General features: G+C 37.0%; 1 protein-coding gene across 3 annotated transcripts in view; it reads left to right on the top strand.

Moving 5' to 3' along the window:
• Window positions 1-19,141, top strand: part of bahd1 (bromo adjacent homology domain containing 1) — a 38,203-nt gene extending 19,062 nt beyond the window's left edge. Inside the window, exons 1-7 of one of the 3 annotated variants that reach the window (XM_048191579.1) lie at window positions 1,584-2,503; window positions 5,922-7,493; window positions 12,437-12,810; window positions 14,473-14,632; window positions 15,951-16,030; window positions 16,411-16,502; window positions 16,597-19,141. In XM_048191579.1, coding sequence (XP_048047536.1) covers window positions 5,942-7,493; window positions 12,437-12,810; window positions 14,473-14,632; window positions 15,951-16,030; window positions 16,411-16,502; window positions 16,597-16,780 — 2,442 coding nt within the window. In that variant the 5' untranslated portion in view covers window positions 1,584-2,503; window positions 5,922-5,941 and the 3' untranslated portion in view covers window positions 16,781-19,141. The other 2 variants (XM_048191578.1, XM_048191577.1) reach the window with 2 other exon arrangements.
• Window positions 19,142-27,236: the final 8,095 nt, after the last annotated feature.

The following is a 27,236-nucleotide window of genomic DNA, read 5'->3' as shown; positions in this document are numbered from 1 at the left end:
ATTTGATACTCTTATATGAGACATGGCAGCCTCAGAGGAAGAAGAGCAGAAGATCCTAATTGATGTTTCATTGTGTGTGTTAAGATCTGGCCTCGAGCAAGTTTTATTAAGATTTCGAAGTGCTTATCTGTTTGATCTGTTGAGCTTATTGGTCTAAGTATGCAAATTCCATTCATTTTTCCTAAATTAAACATCATTTTTTCTGAGTGGTATTAAACATCAATTTATATGTAAAAAAAAAAAAAAGAAGCTTTTGAGTATTTTGCGACGTTTCTCTCTCAGATTAAGCTTTGTAGGACCTTGAAGCTTTTGTCCTCCTATGTCTGTACTGATTCTATCTATACATGATTATCATTATGGATTGCTCAAAGAGCTCTCAAGCATATCAACTTTGTAGCTTCATATACTCACACCCAAGTGTATTCTTAACTGTATGTAAACTATTATATTTATTATATAATAATATAAACTAATATATTTATCCACAGCCACTTCTCTAAGACATATCTTCATTACATTCACACTTTTGTGTATGTGAAGCTTAAATCATTAAGTGTTGTTTATCTAACTTAAAGCTGAGTGTAAATATCCTACTTCTGTATTATATCTTAGAAAAATAGTATTTCGTTTGACAAGGAGATCAGGCTGCAGCTGTAAAACTTGATATAGGCCTTCTTCCTCATCAATTTACAGTGTGGTCTTGCTCCATTTTCCTTCATTCTTCTATTATTGAGTCCAAATTGCAGTTTCAGTGCAGCTATAAAGCGCTCTACACGATCCCAGCCGAGGAATAAGGGTCTTATCGAGCGAAACGATAATTTTCTAAAAACAATTTAAAAATTAAAACTTTTTAACCACAAATTTCAGTCTTGCACTGGCTCTGCAATGTGCCACGCGTGACGTAATCACTTTACAAAGGTCATGCATGACATAGGTGAAAGTACAGGTCTAGTGTCTACAAAGCGAACGTGCAAAGATTAAGCCAAACGGCCATTATAAAATAAAAGGTAAAACAACAATATTGAATGATTTTATAGAGTTTTTCACCCTATCGCGGCACTTCTGCCTTCGTCACGACCTTTCTAATGTGATTACGTCATGCACGGCGGATCACAGAGCAGTGCAAGACGAGCATTTGTGGTTAAAAAGTATATACATTTTTTTTTTTTTTTTTTTTAGAAAGTGACCGATCGTTTTGCTAGATAAGACCCTTATTCCTCGGCTGGGATAGTCTAGAGCCCTTTGAAGCTGCACTCAATGCAATTTGGACCTTCCAGTGTGCCCCACTGAAGTTCACAATATGGAGAAAAATCCTGGAATGTTTTCCTCAAAAACCTTAATTTCTTTTCAAGACATTAACATCTTGTACATTTTTGCCAGTTCAGTTCATATTGGAATTCGTGGAACAAGTAAGAAGTCTATCGTAAGAAAAAATTCTCTAGAAAAACAGATAATATCCTGGCTGAAGATTACCAGTACTTTTTCCATCAAGTTTGGCAACATTTCCTTCAACCCTAAAATAAACACAATGCAATGATGAATGCAGTAATTTAAAATACAGTAAAATAAGTTCCTTATATTATGGACTTTTCTTAGAGTGTATGTTGGAAATTTAGATTTTGAATTTATTATTGTCTAACACACTATTCAATCTATTAAGTTGTTTAACAAAACATTATTTGTGAATTTGACTTGTTTTAGTTTTGTTTTATGGGGCTATTACTAATTATGTGGAAGTAGCCTAGTAGTGCTGAACAAACTAAACATAGCAACACTTTTTTTTCTCAAACTGAAATCCATAAATCTATAACATTATGCAAATGAAAGGCATTTAGGTGTGTTCTTTAAACAAACATCAGTGAGTGTTTAAGTAACATTTAGGGACACTAAATCATTATTCAGTTAAAATTGTGTTCTAAACCCATAAAATAGGATTGTAGTGCTTTTACAGTGTAATTTATGAATTTATTTATATTAGCCTGAGGTTTTCACATGCATCTCACATTAAAGAGGCTTGACAAACATTCTGTAATGAGAAGGTCAAAAACCAACCAGTTTGAATTAGATTTGAATGGGGAAGTAGGGCTTGTTCCTGGAAGTATTAGGAATAAAGGAATCAATAGCACTATATGTGAGCAATTATAATCTTTTAAAATTAGAAGTGGTGCCTAGACAGCTCAGATAACCTCATGCAAACTTTTTCCCTTTGGCAATTATTTCATTATCTAGTTTCTGAGTATTGCTGATGATGAGATAGTCCAAGGCTGTCCATTATGTAATAGCTGTTGATCCAAGGCACTTGCTCACTGCGTGAGACCAAGCACTGACCAACAGTGAGTTTTACGGAGCGAAGGGGGTCTAAATCTCAGCAGATGCTTGTCATTTTTGCATTTTTCATCACTCAACTACCTGAGTGATGCCAACGAGACCTCGTCCCAGCGCAGCAGCGGCTTTCACGAATGCAGCGCATGAATATTATCTCGAGCAGCACGCTACTTCGGAAGTAGGTCACCGATTAAACGTGTCTTGTCAGCTGTGTGCTCCCCTCGTTTCATTTCACTGTTGAACATCGATATTGTTGTAATAGCCCAACAACAGGACCCTCGTTGCTCGCGGAATGTGATTATTTGATCGGGAATTCAGCGGAGTGAGTGGATGACGAGGTAAATGAAGGATTACTAATCTGTTTTATCTTGGTTATGCGCTTTTCTCTCGCGCTCGCTCTCTTGCGCGCTCTCTCTCTGGTGGGGAAATAGCCTGAAATATGACATGATTCGTAATCATTGCTGTATGAATTCGGTTCGAGAGACGCTTTTTAGTTAGACTTGCGAAAACTGTTCTTTCATCGTGCTCAGGATACCATCGCGAAGCTCGGAGATTTCGGCAGGGACCGACCGAGCGCTACACGCTTCGGCGTTTGATTCTCACGGTTGGCCGTTTAGTGGCATTTTCAGCACTGACATTAATTGCTCGGTTTCGAGTTTACCGTGCTGGTTCGGTTTCGCTGTTGGGAGGTATGCGGTGGCAGAAACCGTAGGATGTGAGGCGAACAGCGCTGTTTTTTTAGTGTGTGTGATACGCCCTATGAGCCGCGCGAGCTCCTCTCATCATCATACACCTCCAGCACGCGCTTGCCGCCTTTATCCCGGATTACTTTAATCGCGCTGTACATTTCACTCTGATGTGCTTCCTCCTTTCTTTCAGTTTTTTTCCAAATCCACACCTTCCCCTTCTCCGTATCTGCAGTGTAGGAGGAAAAAAGAACAACATCTAAATTTGTGTACAGTGAGGGGTGAATTTCAAATTGCACGAAGGAAAGAACAACTTATTTCCTCTCTTCATGTCAGATATCACGTTAAACCGCATTAACCCCACTATTAAAGCGCGCACTGGATACATACATTATCTTTAACGTTTTCGTTTTACGCCCGAAAGGCCAGATGGCTATCCAGTTATTTGCCAGAAAGTCGGGCTGATGCCTCAACCCGAAAAAACACCCGGAATGGTGGTTAATTATGGGCAGTAGCCCATTTCCCTTCACCCCTCCTGAAACTAGAAAGGGAACCTCTAATTTTCCACAACATCGTGCCAAAAATTCATCCTCCAGCTACCTTCCACTGGAGAGTTTGTGTTGTGTCACTCAATTGGACATGACCAGCAGTTAGTGTATTATTTTATGAGCCACACATCTCTCCAGATCAATAACTTGTGACATTCAAAGAATTACAGACTGTTGATTTAGCTTTTAGTGGCACTTAAAGCTTTTAACATTTGTGAACACACTGTAGGTTGTAATTGCTGTAATCTTTAAATAACTTTATAAAGCAACAGAAGAGAAGTTGTATGCTTTCATCCTATATTTTTATTTTTTCTGTGTTAATGCTGATTCTTCGTAAATTGGAGATTTTTAGATGTTTGTTTTACATGTATATTATACAATCTAATAACCAAATCCAATATTTAATATTTTTAACTATTTAATGATTATACAGTGGTAATCATTAGACTACAACAACAAAACTTAATATAAGCTACATAATGAATATTTTAATAATAATATTGTAAAGATAAATATTGATGTCTACTGTAAATGTGTATGTTTGGATATTTTACTTTTAGCATAACCTGTTCAGTTAACATAGTCCCTTTTGTGGTTAGGACTAAGGAATGATTCCCCTTTTTATCTGGCACGGCTGAATGAATTTAAATGGTTGAGCAGTAGGACAGCTGAAGAGGATTGCTGCTGAAATGAGAGAATGCTACAGTTGTCAATTATTGTAGATCCCTTTTTGTGTCCAGTGTGGTTTTGGGAGTATGAAACATAAAAATGTTTCTTTCATGGGTGCTGAACTTACTCTATGCGTTGTAAAGGAGAGCACTGCATGCGTCTGAGGTTGACTGATGGTTATGATGACCTCTTTTATTTGACAGATGGAGATTCGAATACAGCAGCTGTCAAACTTAATAACCGAGCACATGAATAAATGAATCTTTTCACACAATCCAAGCAAGCCTGTAGCATTCATACTTTTTCAAAGCTCCTCTGCCTTTCATGGTGGAGCACAGTGATACTAATAATACAGAACATAAAACTCAAAATCATATTTAAACTAAAGCGATGCATCAAAGATTAAAAGATGTCTTTGACTAATAATAGCTAACTTCAGAGTCAGCTGGAAAGCCTCAAGGACTTCTGTTCCTTTTAAAGAAAGAGGAACTTGTCAATAGGTCAAAGCAGTTAGTGTTTTGTGTCAGTTAGTGTTAAGTTTCATATGGAGCCCAATTACTGTCATATGTCTCTGTGTGTGTTTGACCCCCTGACTTGCCTTTCAGTTAATCAGTAGGTCTTGGGGAAACATGTTGGACATGTTAAATCTCCAGGATGTCATCAGAAAGATCTTCTCATAGTGAGGAAATATTGATGTGTTTGAATATTTGTTGCATTCATTTGTCATCTGACATTTGAGTTTATAAGTATTTAACTTTATGTACCACAAAATTCTAAATAAAACTTTTGTTTTATTTGGAGAGCAACAATTTAATGGGCACATTTAAGAAACTATTAGAAGCAGATTTACAGATCAGGTGTCACTGTATCTCTTAAAGCAATATCCTGTCATAAGTTACTTATCATGTTGTTTTAAAGCTATTGAAAGGTCCAGTCATTGTACTTACATGACAAAGGGCATGTTAAACATGTTTTTGTAATTTGCAGAAGAAAGAAAGTGATACGATTTCCAACACAAGGGTGAATGAACGATGACAGAATGTTCATTTTTGGGTGAAATATCCCTTTAAATAATGCAATATGTAAATAAGAATAGCTGACCTAAGTTTCAGACATGGTGGTACTATCACATCAATCATAACACACAATGTCATAATATTACGTTTTGTGGTCTCTCTGTATATGTTTTAGCAATTACTTCTTCATTCATTTGAATAATGGACATAGGCTAATTATGGCAGTGTTCCAGGTCTATTAGAGTCGAATATAATCAGTTCTTGAAGCCTGTGTCGCCAGTATGTGCTAAAGGAATGATTTAGGTCAAATCTCAGAAGTGTAACTAGCCTGCTAACATAAAATATTAAAAGAATGTTATGCATTGTGTGAATTTACAGGCCAAAACGACATTTGCTCATTAAAAAATAGTTTATTGCACCTACGCCGTTTAGTAATCATGTTTGTCCCTTCCCAATTAAAAATCTTTAGACTCTTGCCAGAACAGAAACCTGATTAGGGTGGCACATAAGGCCACATTTGTGCTGATTTTTCATCTTTAGTTTACATGGTCGTTGCATTAATATTAATTAGTAAAGGTTATGTAATCCCTAATTTCCTGTACACATTATATATTTAATCATAGCAGTTACAGCTTTGAAAATTGGTAATTAACAATGCTTTATATTTTCTTTTATAGGTTTTGCATGACAGAGTGTGATGACCCATGCACGGCAGAGGAACTCTTTATGTGGATATAAGAGTGAATCTGCGGACCAGGTGAGCTGTCAGACAACTATGGACAGAACTTGGCCAGAAAAGAAGGCTAAAAAATGCTCTACCCAAAGAGGAAAAGTTAAGGAAATAAAAGGGAAGAGCACAGAGAGAGACCGGAAGCTGTACCCCCTCAGGGGACGACATGGATTGGGTGAAGTGAGCGCGCTTAACTGCTGTGTCGTACTGACGCGCTTGGACGAGAGCGAAACGTGTAGGAACAGCATGAAGGGCAAGGAGAAGGAAATGCAGGTGAAGGCGAAAATCTGCAAGTGTCGCAAGAAAACATGTAAGACTTGCCGGTCAGCGCCCGAACCAAAAAGCAAAGTGAAACCGGATAAATCTGCCTTATACACAGAATTCGTCCTTGAACCTCGTCAGAGACGGCTGGCCTCTCTGAATGCAGAGGCCGTTAACAGTCTGCTGTTGGACAGAGAGGACCCCCAACAGGCATCAAAACTCTCAAAAAAGCAGCAACAGACAAAAGGAGACACTTCTCTCTCTAAAGACACAGCGAAAGATAATGATTGTTCAAGAAAAGTCCAAGACAACCGAAAACGCACATGTACCGGAGAGTCGGAACAATGTCGAAACCACAAAAAAGCGAAGACGGAGGCTGGCGCTATTGATCTACAGACTCTAAACAGTCCTGCTCCCAAGCGCCTGGCCGGTTTAAATGCGGCCGCCCTACTCAAGCTGACCAGCACGTCCTCTGGAGTGAAGCGCAGAGGTAAAACAGATGGCAAACCGACTGGCGGAGGAGTGCGAGGGAAACCGCTACAGTCTAAATCACGTAAACAGCAGCACAATTTGGCCTGTCAGTCCAAGTTAAAAGTAGCGCACCAATGCTGCAGCCTCTGCGAGAAACAAGCCCTCCACACTGAGGCATTGTGGGACGGGAGCACAGGAAGCCATGGCTTTATTACCCCCAGATATCAGTGCAGATCCATGCTCAGCTTTCCCCTGAAGCCTGTGAAGGAAGAGAAAACAGAGACTGATGTGAAATCATATTACTGCTGTTCCCAGGAGAGATCAGTGGAGTACTGCCATAGACTAGCCCTGTTCCTCGGCCAGAAAACCTTCCCGGAAACCGATGAACATTCTCTGAAGGGATTTCTTCCTTCCCCTCACACGCTGACACATCCAGCTATGCCCATCGGTGCCCATTCCTATCCCTGTTACCCTGGGTACTATGTGCACATTGCCCATCACGGGACTCCGGCGCTTCCCGTAAGCTCAAATCCAGGAAGCCACGCGCCCTCGTCCGTACCCCCGCTGGCGATGCGCACTAGTGGGGTCCAGAGACCAAAATTGCTGCCCTCTTCGGTTTCCCATCCTACAGGGATCCCTCATCCGGCGTACTGTAATTCTGTGGGCACCTGCTACGGAGAAGCCTGCAGGCTCAACAGCTATGCCTACAGACCCACGCAACCCATCGCTAGCAGGGGCTGCTCGTACAATGCAGGATGCTCCAGCTGCATGCACAAAATGGAAAAAGGTAGGATGGGAAATGGAATGAAAGAAAAAAATGTCTCACCCTTTGTCCGACTAGCTCCATAACTGTATCCACTAGGGCCCTGTTTACACCTGGTATTAAGATGCGTTTTGGTCGATCGGATCACAAGTGGATGAGGGAGACGCATACTCATTTACACCTGGTATTTTAATCCATCCCTTTTGTCCACTTTCAACCACTTCTGTCCTGATTTCTTTTAGGGGAGGGTCTATAGGCGGGCAAATGTAAGGGTTTTTTTCAGATCTTTCAATATAATAGACAAAATAAGCTCGTGCAGTTTACATATGAACTTGCCCTGAGATGACGGAAAAACATACGGAGAGCAGCCACTTTCGTTTCTGCTCAGGAATGGTGAGAGAACATTGTGCTTGGTACATTTTTGGTCTTCAAACCAAACTTGGGTCTTCAGCCACCAAAGTTTAAATCCCTGTTTATGCATTAGGTCAGTAGGCGGAGAGTAGGCCGGTCTTTCGTGGCTGTTCGAACGCATTCAACCACATGAGCATTTCCAATATGAAAACAATCTAGTCGAATGCGTTTTTGACTACCTCTGGAAGTGGTTGAAAGTGGACTAGCTCAAAACGTTTTACACCTGTATTTAGCGTCGTCCACTTGTGATCCGATCGACCAAAGCGCATCTTAATACCAGGTGGAAACAGGCCTAGGATGTTTGATAATTTTTTAACTTGACACAGTTTGCCTTCTGTTCTTGTGATTGTGATTGAAGTGTGGAGGAGAGAGTGAGAATTGGTAAACCGTAGGGCTTTTCATACTTGAAATGGTTAACCCTGGGTCATTCTAAACCCCGGATAAACAGAATCCTGGGTTATTGTAATTCACATTTCATACTGCTCATACTATACCCGGGGTTTACAGTTAATCCTTTGACCTAATCCTGTATTCATAAACTGCCGTTTCACACTGCACACTCCTAAACCCCGAGCTAAAGACCTATTTGAATATTTGCGGTGTCAGTGTTACTGACTGGAAAAACGCAGCACGTGACCTGTTTATATAAAGGCTCTAGCATTGCGCGTCCTCATATTACACATTGCTGACTGTAATATCAAGTTTTTCTGAGTGAACTTTTTGAACTATAAAGGTAAGAATGAGACGGTCTCTTCTTCACTCCAATTGTCAAGTTTTTCATTGCTGTGTAACATTTTTCCTATCATACGCAGAAACGACCGTTTATACATCCAGCGGTGTTTCAGTGACTGGCCAAAGCACGTGAATATAAGGCACGTGATTGGTTGTCGGTTGCTAAGCATCTAGTTATAACATTCTAACACCGCATCGTTTCACACTGTAGAAGTTTGGGTAAAAAAAGGTGCTGACCCGCTTCTAAATTACAAATGTGAAACGCTCCTTAACCCGGGGTTAAAAACGGTGTTTAGAACGATGATAACCCAGGGTTAAGCACAGTGTGAAAAGCCCTTGTGCCACAGTTTATATTTAAGTAGGGCTTCATTTGATAACATTTAAGAAACTGCAAGCAAGCAAGACGATGTTAAACTTTAAGTACTTCATAAAGCAAGTGATATGCACGTCAAACAGACAACCCAACCGATAGGAAGTGCAATAAGGTTGACTAAAATATACATTTTGTTGTAATATTAAAGGTTAATTTAGGTTTAAATTTGACCATGCTTAATCCTATTATGTACCAAGTAATGAGTAAATGTAACTGTAAGAAAAAGGGAATTTATTATCCCTTAAAGATGATGTTATCCTTTATAATTTAGTGATTTAAAGATGTCCTTTGAAAACTTTAAAGCTATGGACAAAGTTGTGTTTTGTTTGTTAATGGAACATTAGGAACATTTTTAATGTAAACTTTTCTTTTTTTTTTTTTTGAAAGATACTTTTATTCAGATAATAATAAGAAATGTTTATTGAGCACCAATGCAATCAGCATTATGTGACTCTAAAAACTGGAATGAATGAATGAATGAATGAATTACATTTTAAAATAAACTAAAATAGAAAACACTTATTTTAAATTAATAACACGCACAGTATACATATATGTGTGTTCATGACTATACACGTTGTCTGGAGGAGAACATTGGACTAGATGTAAAATGTATCTCCGGAGTGATTTTCACATTCATTCTACTATACCATGTATGTATCCTCAGCCTTGACCCAGTCTCAGCAGTAGACGTCTTTATGAATGAGCGCACACAGTCTCTAAACTGATTGATCTAAAGGTCTAAAGGTGTACACAACAAATACAGTGACATTAAAAGGTGTCAAGAGAAACCCCATCGAGGTTGCATCAAGGACTTGTGAAAAGTAGGAGTAGGAGACAAATGAAATGAAATCCCCTTCCCCAGCCACGTCACTGTGACATGTTCCCTGCAGTCTGTTGGTTTGCATATGAGTAATTGCCACAGGTGGGGAGGGTGCTGGTTATTTTTGTTGGCAGGAGACTTGAACTGTCTGTTCATTGTGAGGTGGCAGCTGCGGTCTCGCAGCCGCCTGTGAACCTCGGCACAGGCGGAGACCTCCGCAGACATGCTCCCTTGTTGGTTTTTAACTACACGGCTGGGTTATACAATGTAATTTTTCACTCGCCGTAATCTCCGTTAATGAGACAGTAATCTGACTCTCTGTGGGTTTCTCTTTAGGTACAGCATGACTTTTACCTTGACAAGACAAACAAGGAAAGCAGAGGCATTTTAGTATTACTGTAAAGTTGATATATTTGGTTTGCTATTAAACGGATGTGGAAATTGTGTAATTTTGCAGAGTGCAAAGCTTTACACATACACAAAGTGCTTTATTGAACCGGTCGATAATGTGTGCGCTAAAAACTGAGTATTAGGAGAGTGCAAATTTATTAAAGCTGTCTATATACTGCAGGGAAATGTGAAGTTTTCCTCCAATAATGCAACACTTCATGCTTGAGTGAATGTACAATGACTGCGTTTTTCCTTACACGCTTACCCAGACTCGATCCGCAGAGACCTAGCGCTGTGAACAGGGTTATCTTAAGTATTGTTATCCATTATTTGTGTAGACAGAGTGTGATTACCACTCCAACCTCATGTCATTGTGTGCACTTAGTCTGAGGGCTGTTTGATTTGGTCAGATTTGGTGTTCAATTTACGCTTGTTGTTTCTATTAGATTTTTTAGATTTGCTATTCATTGATGTCAAACCTCAGGGACGGGTAGGGTGATAGGGCTGATAGCCCTGATCTTTTGGACGAGAGGTCCCTGAAGGAGTCAGCCTGGCTGCAGACTTGTTATTCAGCTATTAAAGAGTCATTCCTCTTCCCTTTTTTTTGCAATGGTGAATTGGCTAGTAACACAGTAATTCAAAAGAGATAATTGATTTCAGATAAGTCACTCAGTGTCTTCACTCACTGACCTCTGACCCTGTGCTGATTTGACCATGCGTATAGACTAAACCGTATTTAAATGACTGAAAATAAATCTCAGCAGCCTCACAAGATTTTCAATTTAATTTAAAAATGGAAGACTTGTGATTTTATTTAGAAAATATTTGAAAGTCTTGAATATTAGATGGTTCAAGCAGCAATAGAGTGAGGGACACATTTTCTTTAATCAGAATGTCAATGTTTTTGATACGTTTTATCAGTAAATGTATGTGTTCTTTGTTGTTTATTTAAATTTAAAGTATAAAACTTAAAATTGTACTCAAAGTTAATGTTTTTTCCTCTTAATTTGACAGTTTCCAACTATGCACTTTTGATTTCTGGTAGTTTAACAAGTGTTTCACTGTTTTCACATTTCTAAATTGACATGTAGTTCCTGTCATAAAATCCAATCCCCTCAAGGTTGTATATAATTGTGGTTACAGGCTCTTAGCTTTGCATCTGACCACGCAGCATCTGGCACATCTGGCGATTTATGAAGTATAAAACTTAAAATTGTATTCAAACTAAGTTAATGGATTTTCTTCCTAATTTGACATTTCCCAGCTATGCACTTTTCATTTCTTGTAGTTTCACAGATTCGTTTCCCACAGTTAGTCCCACATCCAGTTTAAAGAAATAGTTCACCCAAAAATACATTCTTCTGGGTAATGCATGAAAAATAACAAGTATGCATTTCTAGACAAGTTCAATTTTAAAGAGATAGATCAACCAGTGATGAAATATATTCTCTCGCCCTCATGTCGTGTCAAATGCATATCCTTTTCCATACAAAATTTAATCATAAGGAATTATTTAGTGGATGAAACGTACTGTGTGTGCTTTGTTTTATTTTTTGGAACTTGAGTCTGTGGTCACAATGAACTTATCATTGTATGGGGGGAAAAAGAAAGATCAAGACATGAAGAAAAAAAATTAACCTTTTGTGCTCCACAGATAAAAAGTACAGCTTTGGAACAAATCGTGACAGAATTTAATTTCTGGGGTTAAAAAAATGCACATTTCTTGTCTCTTTTTATGCATTACCAGAAGAATGCATCACATGTACAGGCTCACACCTCAAATTTCTTCATCACTATGGGAACTGCATAGACAATTGACAGGAGGTTTCCCAAGATTGGCTCATCCACTCTGAAATTTGTTCATGCGTTTTTTTTTTGCCCACACAACCTTTACGGCACCCTTGGATCACAGCAATTGAATGTTATTGAAATGATAATGCACTGTCATTGTTTTGTTGGAAGTTCAATTATGAATTAATAATCAAGTGCCTCTATGTTTCTACATTTCTAAATTGATATGTAGTTCCTGTCATAAAACCCAATCCCTCAAGGTTGTATATAATTGTGGTTACAGGCTCTTAGCTTTGCATCTGACCACGCAGCATCTGGCACACTGACTCATTTATGACTGCATTAGTCTGCTGTGTTGTATTACATGCAATATGGTGTTTGTTTATCATCATAAATGCATGTTGAGCATTTTATGAATCAATGATTTTTGCTCTCTCCACTCTGTAGAAGACTACTCTTACCCTCTGGATGACCACAGCTCATCCATCACAATGCCTTCTGCCATGCCTCTGTCCATCTGCCCCATCTCCAGTGTGCCTCCACCCACCCAGTCAGTGCCCCACCTGCAGACGCCTCTTTCCGACGCCAGTCGACCCCAGGTGCAGATTAGAGTGGGACGGGAATGCCCTCAGAGGGCCAAGCCGCCCAGTGGCTCTCGTTCTGGGGTGCGGGACTCTGCTGTCTGCCCCCACATTAAGGATGGCCAGCTGGGAGCAGGCCATGGCAGCGGCTCTGCCAAGCAGCCTAAGATCAGCCGTCGCCGGGCAACAAACGGCTGGCTGCCTGTTGGTGTGGCAACAGAAAAGGAAGTATTCATCGTGGTACGTACTCGAGTTGCCCTGTCCTGGGATGGTGTCAACACAGACCGGTGTATTGCAAGTTTCCTAAAAAAGACATATAGGTGCCCAGAGCAAGACTTAAAGCAGCGATTCATTGAAAGATGTTGCATTTATTCCTGGCAAATTACAAAATGATGCCCCAGGCAATTTCCTTAGAACAGCTGTTACAAAATGTCAGTAGTAAACATTGTATTGCGTTCATTGGAAAGGACATGATTATTAAATTCCAGTGAGGTACTTTCAAACAAGTATTTTAAACAAGCAACATATTGTAAATAGCCAGTGGGCAAACCTAAGACAATGAGCGGTTGTGTTTTTAAAAAAACAAACAAAAAAAAACACTTGCATCATGCTGCTGTTTTATTCTCCATTTTAGTGTCTTTAAGAACTGGGACATCTGTATTAAATGAGAGTTTCTGTAAAGTTTACACACAGCATTTCAGGATTCAGTGGAAGATCTATTTAATCCATCACATTGCTGAGTCATGTCTTTACTAAGTCTTTGGGCTGCTCTATAGGAATTTGGATACTAGTCTTACCCTTGCCAAATAGAGTACTAAAAACAAGTCATTTTAATTAATGAAAGACTCTACTGTGTAATCATGGTAGATATATTTTTACTCTTAGTATCATCAGTATCTGTGCAAAATTTCCATATATACTTTCAAAGGTAATTTTTATTCAGCAAGGATGCATTAAGTTCATCAAAAGTGACGGTCAATTTTACTTTTACAGAATCCTGAAAAAAAAAAATGTATCAAGGTTTGATAATAATAAATGTTTCTGGTCACCAATGAATAATTTCTGAAGGATCATGTGACATTGAAGACTGGAGTAATGGCTGCTGAAAATACAGCTTTGCCACAGAAATACAAAACTGAATACAAATTACAGGAAAAAATTACGTTTTAAAGTAAATGGAAACAAAATTTGGTATCACTTTATTTTACAGTGTCATTGTTACAAATGTTACATGTAGTTACTCTAGTAATAACTATAAATGATGTAGAATTACAAGCAACTAAACCAAACCAAACCCTAATCCTAACCCTATATTAAGTACATGTACACTGTAACAAAGACACCTTAAAATAAAGTGAAGCTTAACATTTTTAAATTGTAATAATATTTCACTGTTTTACTGTGTTTTTGATTAAATAAATGCAGCCTTGGTGAGCAAAAGAGACTTCTTTCAAAAACATTAAAAAAATCTAACCTAAAACTTGAATGGTAGTGTAGAAATTTTTCAGCATTAAATCCATATATTAGTTTAGATATTTTTAGCGGTAGTGCTCTCAGTTAGCATGTTAACGGCATGCTGTGCTTGAGCTGATAGACAGTTTTTATGGTAAGCACCTATTTAAAGGGTCCTTTAAAAATTAATCTCCTTTCAGGCACCTCTTTCACAGTCGTATACAGCACTCCATGTTGCATTTGTAAGACAGTGTGTCAAGTAAAATTTAGTGCAATTTTTTAAATGCGTTTAGAGACTAGTCATTCAGACAACCCAACCCACCCACTACTTGATTAATCTATCATAAGAAAAGCTTTAAATAATCAGGCTGGTTTCAAGGTTTTTTTAAAAGTCTTACACGTGTATAATGAGAGAAAATGTAGAACTCTGTATTTTTCATTTGATTTAAGGGCGAGGAATCAACATCCCTGCGCAGGTGCTATGAAGGAGTGCAGAGAGATGGAGAGGTGATCAAGGTCAGAGACACCGTGCTACTGCGCTCAGGTCCCAGGAAGAAGTCCCTGCCTTATGTGGCCAAAGTCTCTGCCTTCTGGGAAGACCCTGAGTCAGGTAAGTCTTCCTCTAATCACTATTTTCACAGAGCATTTCCACCAAAGGAACTTTTCCCAGGAACTAGGGACTTTGGGGTGGTTCTCGGTGTGTTTTGACCACAGGAACCACGGTCTAAATAAAGTTCCAGGTAAAAATTTCCCCTTCAGAAAGTCCCTGCTCACGAAGTAGTACTTTTTCAAAGTTCAGGAACTTTTGGGGGTGTAACTTGGGTGCTGAACATGCTGATTGGTTCAGCCAAAAATGAAAATTCTGTCATTTATTACTCACCCTCATGCCGTTCAACACAGTAAGACCTTCGTTAATCTTCAGGTACTAAAAGATTAATTCAGTAATCTTGGTACTAAAAACATATTTAAATCAGTTCATGTGAGTACAGTGGTTCAATATTAATATTATAAAGCGAAAAAAACAAAATAACGACTTATTTAGTGATGGCCGATTTCAAAACACTGCTTCAGGAAGCTTCGGAGCATTATGAATCAGCGTATCGAATCATGATTCAGATCGCGTGTCAAACAATCAAACTGCTGAAATCACGTGACTTTGGCGCTCCGAACAGCTGATTCGACACACTGATTCATTATGCTCCGATGCTTTCTGAAGCAGTGTTTTGAAATCGGCCATCACTATATAAGTCATTATTTAGTTTTTTTTGGCGCACCAAAAATATTCTCGTCGCTTTATAATATTAATATTGAACCACTGTACTCACATGAACTGATTTAAATATGTTTTTAGTACCTTTATGGATCTTGAGAGAGGAAGTGTCATTGCTCCCTATGCAGACCTCACGGAGCCATCGGATTTCAACTAAAATATCTTAATTTGTGTTCTGAAGATTAACGAAGGTCTTATGGGTGTGAAACGACATGAGGGTAAGTAATTAATGACAGAATTTTCATTTTTGGGTGAACTAACCCTTTAAGTTCATGCAGCATTTTGATTGGTTGACCCACGGAGCATTTTATTTCAACCACCATTTTTAAAAGTCTGTTGCGGTGCGTGCAAATTGCTATTCGAATCAACAAAAAATACGGCCGATGGACCGACGACGAGGTTCAGGCTTTATTAAGCTTCTATGTGGAGGACGAAATCCAGCGAGAACTGGAAAGCTGCACACAGTCCTACGTCACCGGACTAATTTGCCTAATCTTCGCGGTACTTTAGATCGCGATGGAAACGCAGACAGCAACAGGTCTGGGGTGAAAAAGTTTCTGGGAAAAATGTTCCTGGGACAAATTGTTCAGTGGAAATGCGGTTTAATACATCAATGAAAGTCGCAGAAGAGTTCACAATACTTGAATCCTTCTTTTAGGGGAGCTGATGATGAGCTTGTTTTGGTACTACCGCCCAGAGCACACTCAGGGGGGTCGCAATCCCAGCATGCACTGTGAGGTGAGTCTAGAATTGCTCATGGCACAGCAGTGTGGTCCTCCGGGAACCAGCAATGTCAACATTTGACTTCCTTTGATTATGAGTTTCATAGAGGAAGTAGGCAGCACAAGTTTCCTGTGTTCAGTAAACTACTGAAATAGGGACACTGGACAAACAAATGACTCCCAGCACTCCCAAACACATTATATCTATTATAATTCATGAAGGGAATATTGAACATTTTAACAGGCCTGCATCTTCCATCCTTCATGCATTTGATTCAATATGTATCTGTATTTTTTATTTCACATGGTATTTGTTGCAGTATTTATTTAGTACAGTTACAGCATGAATTCCCTTAAGTTGAATGTAAAATATTAATGCTGCGTGAACTTTTCCAGAATGAGATTTTCGCATCTCGGCATCAGGATGAAAACAGTGTGGCATGTATCGAGGATAAGTGCTATGTGTTGACATTAGCACAGTACTGTAGGTAAGCGATCGTATTTATCGCCTCATTGCAAGTGTCAAATGTATCATCACCTCCTTTCCTTTCTACAAATTTGATCTGATCTTTAATGTTTCAGATTTTGTGCCTTGGTGAAGTGTCATGAGGAGGGCTTACGCAGACGTAGCCCCCTGGTCCCTCCCTCCGACTATGTAATTCCAGCTCATCGTTGCGTGCCCAACGACATCGATCCCGACCTGGTGTTCGTCTGCCGCCACGTTTACGACTTCCGCTACGGCCGTCTGCTGAAAAACCTGCAGTAGGTCTGAATGGAGCCATACACTGAAACCAGAATCCAAAACGTTATGACACAATCAAAGTCCTATCAACTGGATGGCCACAAGTCTTTAGGGAATTGTTGTTGTTTTCCTTTTTTTTTTTTTTTTTCCTTTAGGATAAATGCTCTCGGTGTAGCACTCCTGAAAAAACTACCAGTTTCTTTCAGCTATTATCCCTTGTGACTTTATATAACGGCATTCTGAGCACAACTACCTTGAGTTCAAAGGTACCGATCGCCAAAATGTGATTTTTCACTCCATGAATTTGAGTATTTATTTTTGCAGTTATCTTTTATATTTGCTGAATGAGTGTAAAAAGAAGAAGAAAAATTAATGCAGGTACATTAACAATGACCTTGAATTATGGAATAGAGCTCTAATATTCTCTTTTTGGTAGTAAACGCACCCTTATTAAACTAATTATCTGTAGATGGAAGGTTAAAAATATTTATTTTTAGATAAATTGAACACAAGCTCCATCTTTTAGGAGGCACCAATCAGTTTGATCCACAGCACACTGGCCAATCATTCATTCAGTCGTCATAACAGGGTGTGGGGGATCACAGATTTATTGTGGCGGACCAAATATCCCAGAATGCATTTGGTTAACCAACTTGCCATTCTGACCAATGTGTAATGAGCTTTCGTCCTCCCGTCGCCCATCATGACTTGCCTTATATCCTACACCGAGTTTTCCCGTTTTCTGCCTTCCCAGCAAACCAAAGGTTATCACGCCACTCCTTAACATCCACCTTCGCAACTCCATTAGTTTGCACTAAAACTTCTCATTCACCGAGTCAGCAGTTTGACTCAGTTCCAAACGTCACCTGCTACTGATCTCCAATGCAGGAAAATACTGTGTATTTGTTGTACGTGTACAAAGAGATATGAGAGAACTCGCTAACTGTTAGTTACAAATGTGAATGGACAAACTTTATCTCGCGCGCACAGGCCTGCTTTCAACGTGTGCCCTTTGCTTCTCGTCCTACATGGTAGTTTTGTTACAAGATCGCTAATTATGATATGAGAAAGCTGTTTTATATGGTCTGTTTGTGCCTTTAAATAGTTGACAGTCTGCTATGTGAAGAAATACTGGTTGGTTGGTTTTGTTTTTCCCTTAAGCCTCTTCACATTTTTGGCCTGCTTGTTTTGCACCACATTGTTATCCATGCTAAAAAGCATTGATAAGATCGCACTATGCTGACCTTCACACTTCCCTATTTTGGACTTTTTCAAGAATCAAAAACAAGAGGACTTTACATAAGATGGATGAGTTAAAGAGTGGTATTGTACTCACAAGGTCTCCTAAAAAGGTCAACCTCTGATGACTGAGGAGACCTGTTTTTTTTTTTTTTTCTTTTCTTTACATAAAGACTATTTGTCTTAGGTTAACAACCTTTTTTAAGTTCAGATGTGCTTTGTTGAGGTATTCTTAAAACCATTCCTTTCACATTATGAGTAAATGTTAATCAGTCGGAAGTAATGAGTAATTATGTCATTGTGATGAAGTTGAGATATGAAGATACGACTTCGGCCTTTGCATATATATATATATATATATATATATATATACAAAAACAGAAGTGAAATAATCTTGTCCTGATCTTCCACTCTGTTTCTTTTTTTTTTCCTCAGTTAATGTTATCTCCTTGCGTCAGATCAGCCAGTTTAGATGTGTTAATGCCATAGAGGTTTCGCGGAACATTTAAGCAGAGCTCGTTTTGTTTTGGTTGGCGGTGTGGTTGAGTAGACTCCTTAATGGTTATAAATAAATACCAAAATATACAAAAACAGAAGTGAAATAATAATCTTGTCCTGATCTTCCGTTCCGTTCTGTTTTTGTTTTGTTTTTTGTCTCAGTTAACGTTATCTCCTAGCGTCATATAAGCCAGTTTAGACGTGTTAATGCCATAGCGGTTTCGCGGAACATTTTAAGAGATCGTTTTGCTTTGGTTGGCGGTGTGGTTGAGTAGACTCCTTAATGGTTGCTGTTTGTGTGAAAATTGCGTATTTTTGAAATGTATACTTCTCTAGCAGAATGTTCTGGATGGCAAATACAACATATTGTGTACCAAAATGAAGAGAGAGAGGGAGAGGATTACGTTCATTCCTCTGTATACAAAACTGACCATGAATTCCAAGCTCTTTGCTCCTTTGATGAATGGCTGTTTGTGTGTATGTGGGCGAGCGTGTCTATACAAATATATATATTTCAGTGCAGCATGGAAGTACTGGGCATTCTTTGAAATAATAGATCTAGCACAGCGCATTTGTATTATTTAAGATAGAAATGTATATTATAAGAGGAAAATATTTAAAAGGAATAAATAATATATGAGCATCAAATTCTTTGTCTTGTTTGTTTGTTCTACTTTACGAATATAGTTCCTTGACTTCTGATGTATTGATGTCGATCCAAACAAACCATAAAGCACATAATTACATATTTAACACTGGTTGTGAGCAGTGTTAACAAAGCTTCTTGAAGCCATCCTGAGGCATCTGTCAAAAAAAAAGTATATATAAAAAAAAAAATCCATATTACATAATGAAGTTTTCCTCAGATGTTTGTATATTTTTCCTGAAGGCTTTGTGTATTGCTGTGACTTGCATTAAATCAATGTTCATTTAAAATTACATTGTGTATTACTAACATTATTAGTCAAATTGTTACATGAGGGAGAAAATCTTTTTCAATGTATAATTAAGACTGATTGTACAAAAGACATTTTGGTTTATATTTTATATAGTTTAAAGAACTCAAGCTGCACTGGAGCAGAGTTGCCACAGGGTGTCATGCTGAACCTACCTTGACCCTCTTCTGCCCAACAACACCAACTCTGTCTTATTTAGAGAAATCAAGCACTACTAGCTATTGCAAATACTTAATAAGCTTTGCCACATCGCATTATAATGCAAATCGATGCCCCGCAAACGCTTTACTAAATAGAATTACCATGCTGCTGACATTACAGAAATATGGATATGCAACAGCCATATACAACAGGTCTTATTTGGCATTTGATATGTATTTTGTGTACAAATATGTGTGCTTTTGGTAAATTCTGAACATTTCTGTTCATTAATATACCTGAGTGCAGCAGACGGCTTGAATGAAGCTCACGCCATGAGCTAAATTAGATTCTTCTGCAATCTTTTATTTGCATTATTAATGATCCATGTGAAAAATGATGTTGATGTACTGGAAGCAATAATGATATTTTTGGTTCTTCGGTTATGCTAATGTTGTAAGATGAGCACATTTTGATGTTGCCATCTGTCCAATGAACAAGTGCTTTTAATGGTTCATGCCTACATTTATAGAATGATTGCTGTTTACCCTAAAGAGCAAACTGTTGCTTGCTATTTTAATCATTTTACTAGATTATTTGAAATCATATAGACATGTCAAAGTTCTATTTGGGTCTGGAGATGCAGAAAATAATTAATACATTTTAACAATAAAATGTTCTTAGGTTTATGCACAGGTAAATATCTAGACTGGCTTATGAATTAAGAATTTTTAAAATCTATTCATAGCAGGGAACCAAATCATTATAAAATGCAGATGTTTATAATGCAGAACCTATACAGATGTATTATTTATTCTCAGTCCAAAATATAAACAAATTTACAAACAATTTCAGAGCTGTTATCAAATCTTAGATAACGAAAGGAAACAAAATCAAATTTTTGCAACTCATCCCTTATCAACCAAATGCACACTGCTAGAGAAATTCAAAATGTTTCCTTGGCATTTAAATCTGTAAATTAATTGAGCAGGTAAGCAGCATTATAAATATTTATGAGGCGTCTGATTTATTCGCATATCAGTCCTTGTATTCCATATCACTTATCGCTGTGAGAGACTGAGATGGTGCACCTTTTCCTCAGTCCTCCCAAATGAGATCAGTGAGTGACTCAAAAAAAAAAAAAAAAGAAATATGCCAATATACCCATTGCTCACACTAGCAGCTTTGCATATGAATGGGAGAGTAAATGAAATCAACAAGGAGAGGTGTTTACTTCTGTCTGTTCTTCTTTACAGGCTATTTATGATGACATGTATAATTTACATTCATATGCATTTTTCCTCTTTTTTTCGGATAGAATATCATCATTCCCACCTCAGCCTTTTAATGTCAGTCAAAGAAATATAATTATATTACACATAATATTTCGGAGAAAGCGGCAGATGTATCGGGACAAAAATACTCTTTCTTTTTGTGTTTATTTCTCTGTAAACAAACAGCATTTTAGCTAATTTTAACTAAATTCTATTAATATAAAGTTGCCACAAACTGATTTCAAACCTTCTAATGTAAATGTAAAAATCATATGATATTGTTGATAGAACAGTTAAAAAAAACAATAATTTAATAGTGAGTAAATTATGTTTGACCCAGTATGGTCAGTTAGTTTCCATCTATTTTTGCTCCAACAGTGTCAAAGAAGAATCAACCATTTTTTTTTTTTTAATTTCTGAGCAATCAGTGTTTTGAGAGAATCAGATAAATAAATGATTCAATGATTCTCTTGTAACGGCAGTTCCGTTTAATTCCTGAATGAATCAGTATTTTGAATGAATTGGTTGAATTATTCAATGACTCGCTCATATAGACAGTCACTTGTCGCCACCTATTTTTAACGATGTAACCTGCAGAATGAGTCACTAAAAATCCCAACCAACGCACAGACTGTTTGTCTGTCCAGAACGCACAAACAAGGACAATAAGACTCTTTTCTTGGCCTCTTTTACCCGCATGTTTTTTCCCTTTGAATACAGTTGTGTAACCCAAAAGGTAGATTAAATATGTTGAAGGTAAGGTTCCACCACTTCCTTTTGCTTACACAGATGTTTCTTGACATCTCTCCTAAAATTAGCCTAATCAACAAATGTAATGTTTTAAACTTCTATAGGATGATAATTAACATTGTCATTAGCTGAATCCCTTCTGGCTATTGTTGTTTGGTGTTGTCGTTGCTGTATACAGTATTAACTATGTTAAAAAGGCAAAAACAATGGTTAACCCACCTGATATTCATTACCCACATAGTTTTGAATGGTGATCTTTAAGATGAGTGTTTGGTGAGTAGTGATTTACCACATTTCAACAATTTAAAAATTAGCAATAAAAGCCTGATAAAAGCCTGAAAATAATCATAATATCAGTTTTTGTTTTTGGTATGATTTGAATTTGACCATATTAAAGTACTAAATCTTCCAATGCTTACTATAAGCAAAACTCAGGGGGGAGTGTCATTGAACGATATGATGGATGTTGCCAGGGAGGAAATGACTTGCAGCTGTTTTACTCTAGATATACAGCACCTGTCTTAGTTCTGAAGCATGACGCATGAAAGCCATACTAATGTCTAAATCTGAAAGTGGCCCACTGTTCATCTGAACACATGTACAAAATGATGTACAAAATACTAAATGATAGGTATACAGATAAACACTAAATTTACTAAAACTACTTTAAAGTAATCAGATATTGTCTTTCACAATCCATTTTACTTCCAGATTGTGATGAGAAATATATTTAAACACGAAAAATTGTGAGATGGGAATTTGATCATAAAAAGTGGCCATTTTTTTGCACAAAAGAACATCATTTACAAACATAAAGGCAATAAACTAAATATATAAATAACTAATTATCCTCACCAACCTCACCAAAAAGAATCTTGCAAGCACTTTTAGAGTTCTTTAAAACATTCGAATTTAGATAACAACTTTCTTGAAAATAAATAGAATTCGACTGCTTATTAACCGCCAATACTTTCATGTTTCTTGTATCAAGGTGACATTAGCAAAATTTCAGCTAACTTTTGCAAGCAAAAAAGATCAATAGTCATTAGTGTAGTCGCCTAGAAGTCACTTTCACACCAAGCAGCTTTTCAGGCAGCTTTTTCTTTTTCTGATTACACAGATTCTTATTGAAATTATTGGATTTTGCAAACAAAATGTTGCCAGATAGGGTGCAGCATACTGCAAAAAATCAAGGTCCACTGTCTATTGTCAGTAGCATAGCGATGAATGAGACGCAGCTCACAACAAAGTCACTTTCAAAACAAGCGGTATCAATTCTTCCATCTTAGTTACTGATTGTAGCAAAAATGACCTAAGAGGACGTCAGTATTTATATCACTATAACATTGTTGCAGTATTTGTCTTGTTGCAACAAATTGTTTTGTATTTTGCAGTGGATTTTGTTTATTAGCGGATGCTTTAAGATAAAATACAGGTATGTTTATAAAATTAATTTGACTGAAATCAATATTTCATGTCCATGCATTTATTTGTTTGTGGAAAAGGGAATCTATCAAAAGTGTAATGGTGTTTTCTCATATCATTGTTTTTATTTGTCACCTTCAATGGAAGTGATACTACTCAGTACATTCTTTTCCCTGTGAAAAATACATTTAAAGCATTTCTCCATGCTGACTTCTTCTTACCTCATCCCATGAGAAGGAGAGTGTTTGTAAACCAGACACTGTTCTCTGGTGCAGCATGAAAATGAGATCTCCATCCAGTAGCAACTCTGCATTGAACATAATGCTGGAGGTCACTGAACTCTTATGAATCATGCATTTGAATAGTAATGAAAAAATACTAACAGACCTTTTTCATTTCATTTTACCTTACCCCGCTGTTGATCACAAAGAGGGGACAATGCCTTTGTATGCATCAATGCTCTCAATTCTACTTAACAACCAATGTGTCATGGGTGCCCGGTTGGTGAGCTCCATTTTGCATTTATAAGAAAATTCCTGTTATATAATAGCCTTACATTCTCCATCCTTTTCTGATTTCAGGTATCATGGGTTGGCATTTTAAAAACTACTGTATTTTCTGGAGTCAAGTGTTTTTTTTTTTTTTACTAGTATTCCAAAGTGACTAATTAAAGGTGCAGTCGCCGCTAGAGGTTGCTTATTCAGAACAATTACAAAGGAGGAGTGTGGAATCATGGGAGTTGTCGTCTTCACATCCACAGCCAATGGAAACAATCCGACGGGACTCAGGCAAAAGTCATGTTCATGGGTGAGCTAATGTATTAAAGTTTTATTAATGTTACTTTGGTAAGACGCAGGGCGGGACCGAGAGCCTGGGACATTTTAACTTGCTGGGTTTTTTTTATGCTTATATGCTGCAGTCGGCCGCTGCCACTCCTTTCATTTTGTTGCTTATGTTTATTAAGATTAAAGTTACGTTTAACGTCCACCATAAAAGCTGAATGACTTGTGTTGCTAAATGGCTAGCAATTAATTTAAAAATATATTGTATGGTGGATAAAATGCTTTATTACTGTTACTACAAATAAAGCGGTAACACTTTACAATAAGGTTCATTAGTTAATGTATATTAACTAACATGAACTAACCATGAGCAATACATTTGTTACTGTATTTGCTAATCTTTAAAGTTAGTTAATGAAAATACAGTTGTTCATTGTTTGTTCATATTAGTTTACAGTGCATTAACTAATGTTAACAAGATTTTAATAATGTATTAAATGTTGAAATTAACATTAACAAAGATTAATAAATGCTGTAAAGTGCAGTTTATTATTAGTTCATGTTAACTAATGTAGTTAATTAATGTTAACCTTATTGTAAAGTGTTACCAATAAAGCCACTTGACAAAATAGTGTTGTCTCTGAGGCATGGTACAAACATGTTACTCGCAGTAAATCAAGAAAACGAGAGATTCAAACAATAAGACATATAACAATGATTAGTTTTCTGTTGATAAAGTTATCCAAACAGTTGCTCACATGTCTAATTAAATGCATAATTTATTAAAGCGTCTTTGGTGTTTCCATGGTTTCTATGGGAGGAAATGGTAGCACGGATATGACATCATTGACAGTCGACGTGTATATATATATATATATATATATATATATATATATATATACAGTACAGTCCAAAAGTTTGGAACCACTAAGATTTTTAATGTTTTTAAAAGAAGTTTCATCTGCTCACCAAGGCTTAATTTATTTAATTAAAAATACAGTAAAAACAGTAATATTGTGAAATATTATTACAATTTAAAATAACTGTTTTCTATTTGAATATATTTCACAAAGTAATTTATTCCTGTGATGGCAAAGCTGAATTTTCAGCATCATTACTCCAGTCTTCAGTGTCACATGATCCTTCAGAAATCATTCTAATATGATCTGCTGCTCAAGAAACATTTAATGTGTACAATTGTACAAAATATTTGTGTACAATATTTTTTTTCAGGATTATTTGATGAATAGAAAGTTCAAAAGAACAGTGTTTATCTGAAATCGAATCTTTTGTAACATTATAAATGTCTTTACTGCCACTTTTGATTGATTTAATGCATCCTTGCTGAATAAAAGTATTCATTTCTTTAATTTCTTTTCAAAAAAATAAAAATAAAAATTCTTACTGACCCCAAACTTTTGAACGGTAGTGTATAATGCTACAGAAGCTTTGTATTTCAGATAAATGCTGTTCTTTTGAACTTTCTATTCATCAAGGAATCCTGAAAAAAAAGTACACAACTGTTTTCAACATTGAAAATAATCATAAATGTTTATTGAGCAGCAAATCAGCATATTAGAATGATTTCTGAAGGATCATGTGACACTGAAGACTGGAGTAATGATGCTGAAAATTCAGCTTTGCATCACAGGAATAAATTACTTTGTCAAATATATTTAAATAGTACACAGTTATTTTAAATTGTAATAATATTTCACAATATTACTGTTTTTTACTGTATTTTTAATTAAATAAATGTAGCCTTGGTGAGCAGATGAAACTTCTTTTAAAAACATTAAATATCTTAGTGGTTCCAAACTTTTGGACTGTACTGTATGTATGTATGTATGTATGTATATGTATATATATATATATATATATATATATATATATATATATATATATATATATATAATATATATATACAGGAAGCACTTTAAGAAATTTTTTCCCCAGCTGATGAATGATAAAAACATTGACAGCCAATCAGAATCCATCTGACATTAAAGAACTTGTGCATTTAAAGTGGCAGGCGCACTTATAATTATCACCATTATTGTGCATTGGTGTGGATGCAGATATTGTTATAGTTATGTTTTTAGTTATCGTTTTGGGTTATTTTTATTTTTACTCTAAAAAATAAAGGTTCTTTATCATTTTCATTCTGTTCATTCTATTCTGTTCTGAATACTGATAAAGTGAAAGGATTTGTTGTGGAGTGAGGGGAACTAAAATACATGTTTATATTGTTTATTTGTAAAGGTTTCATTTTATCTAGGGCTGTCTGTATTTTCCAAAATATGACTTGTACACTGTGTGACCCACCTAATTTTTTTCTTTCTCAACAATGCAATTTTGACCTAGTGCAATTTATAGTTATCAGTTCAGCTCAGTGGCATTGCATGCTTTAAAGTATCAACCTCTGCTGCTCAGCGAGTGACTAATTCAAATAAGTGTTGATTGATAAGCATTGCCTCCTGCCTCTGGTCACCCTCTCCTTCTCTCAGCCAACTATGGGCTACTCATTAGAGCTGCCTCCAGCCGCTGCAGATAACGAGTCGGCATAAATGGGTTAGCCACTGGAGCTCAGGCGCTCATTGCTTTTCCTAGAGATCAGGTCTTAATCTGAAGCCATTATGGAGACCTTTTCTTGAATCTGAGGGACTGACTGCCAAGTAGAGACAGTGTAATTGGTATGAGAAGGGATTCATCAAGACTAAAGCTTGTGAAGCAGGAACGAAACATGGTAATAAAAGCTGCTTCGCACTGCTGACAAAGTGGGGCTGGTCAGAAATGGAAGTTGAAATGCTTTCAGAAGCACACTGAAGGCCTCATTTGCATATGGGGATTTGCAGGGACTGGCCTATGTCTCTCAAGTGGACAGTGTATTTGGTGAAAAGACAGTAATGCATTTTGTCTAGCAGAGTGTAATATGACATGAGAATGGACTGAAATGCTTCAATTAAATGTGTTTATACTGCTGTGCACTGCATGAGTGGCAGGTGGCTCATTCCTGTTATGCAGGAAAATGTAATTTAAAAATGTATATGTTTGTGTTGTAATTTTATGGAGTATTTATATAACGCTCTTAAAAATAAAGGTTCTTTATTGCTTCTTTTATAAACTGTTCACCGAGGAACCCAAAATGGTTCTTCCACGTCATCGCTCTGAAAAAAACCTTTTGGAACCTTTATTGTTAAGAGTGAAGGGAGCGCCAAGTTCTCAGAAATATGGTCAAGTTTAGACACTTTTTTTGGAGAAAATTGCAATGTGGAAAAAAAATGTATGTGTATTTGATGTAATATTTTATTATAAAGATAATACTTTTGAATGACTGATATAGTGTATAGTACACTTAATAATTTTACAGGGATGATTACATATACATAAGAAAAAATGAGCAAAACATCTTGGTAAA

The sequence above is a fragment of the Megalobrama amblycephala genome, linkage group LG5 (genome assembly GCF_018812025.1).
Source record: "Megalobrama amblycephala isolate DHTTF-2021 linkage group LG5, ASM1881202v1, whole genome shotgun sequence".
Taxonomy (NCBI): Eukaryota; Metazoa; Chordata; class Actinopteri; order Cypriniformes; family Xenocyprididae; genus Megalobrama; species Megalobrama amblycephala.
Note: the sequence above shows the minus strand (reverse complement) of the source record. Positions and strands in the feature narration are given on the sequence as shown.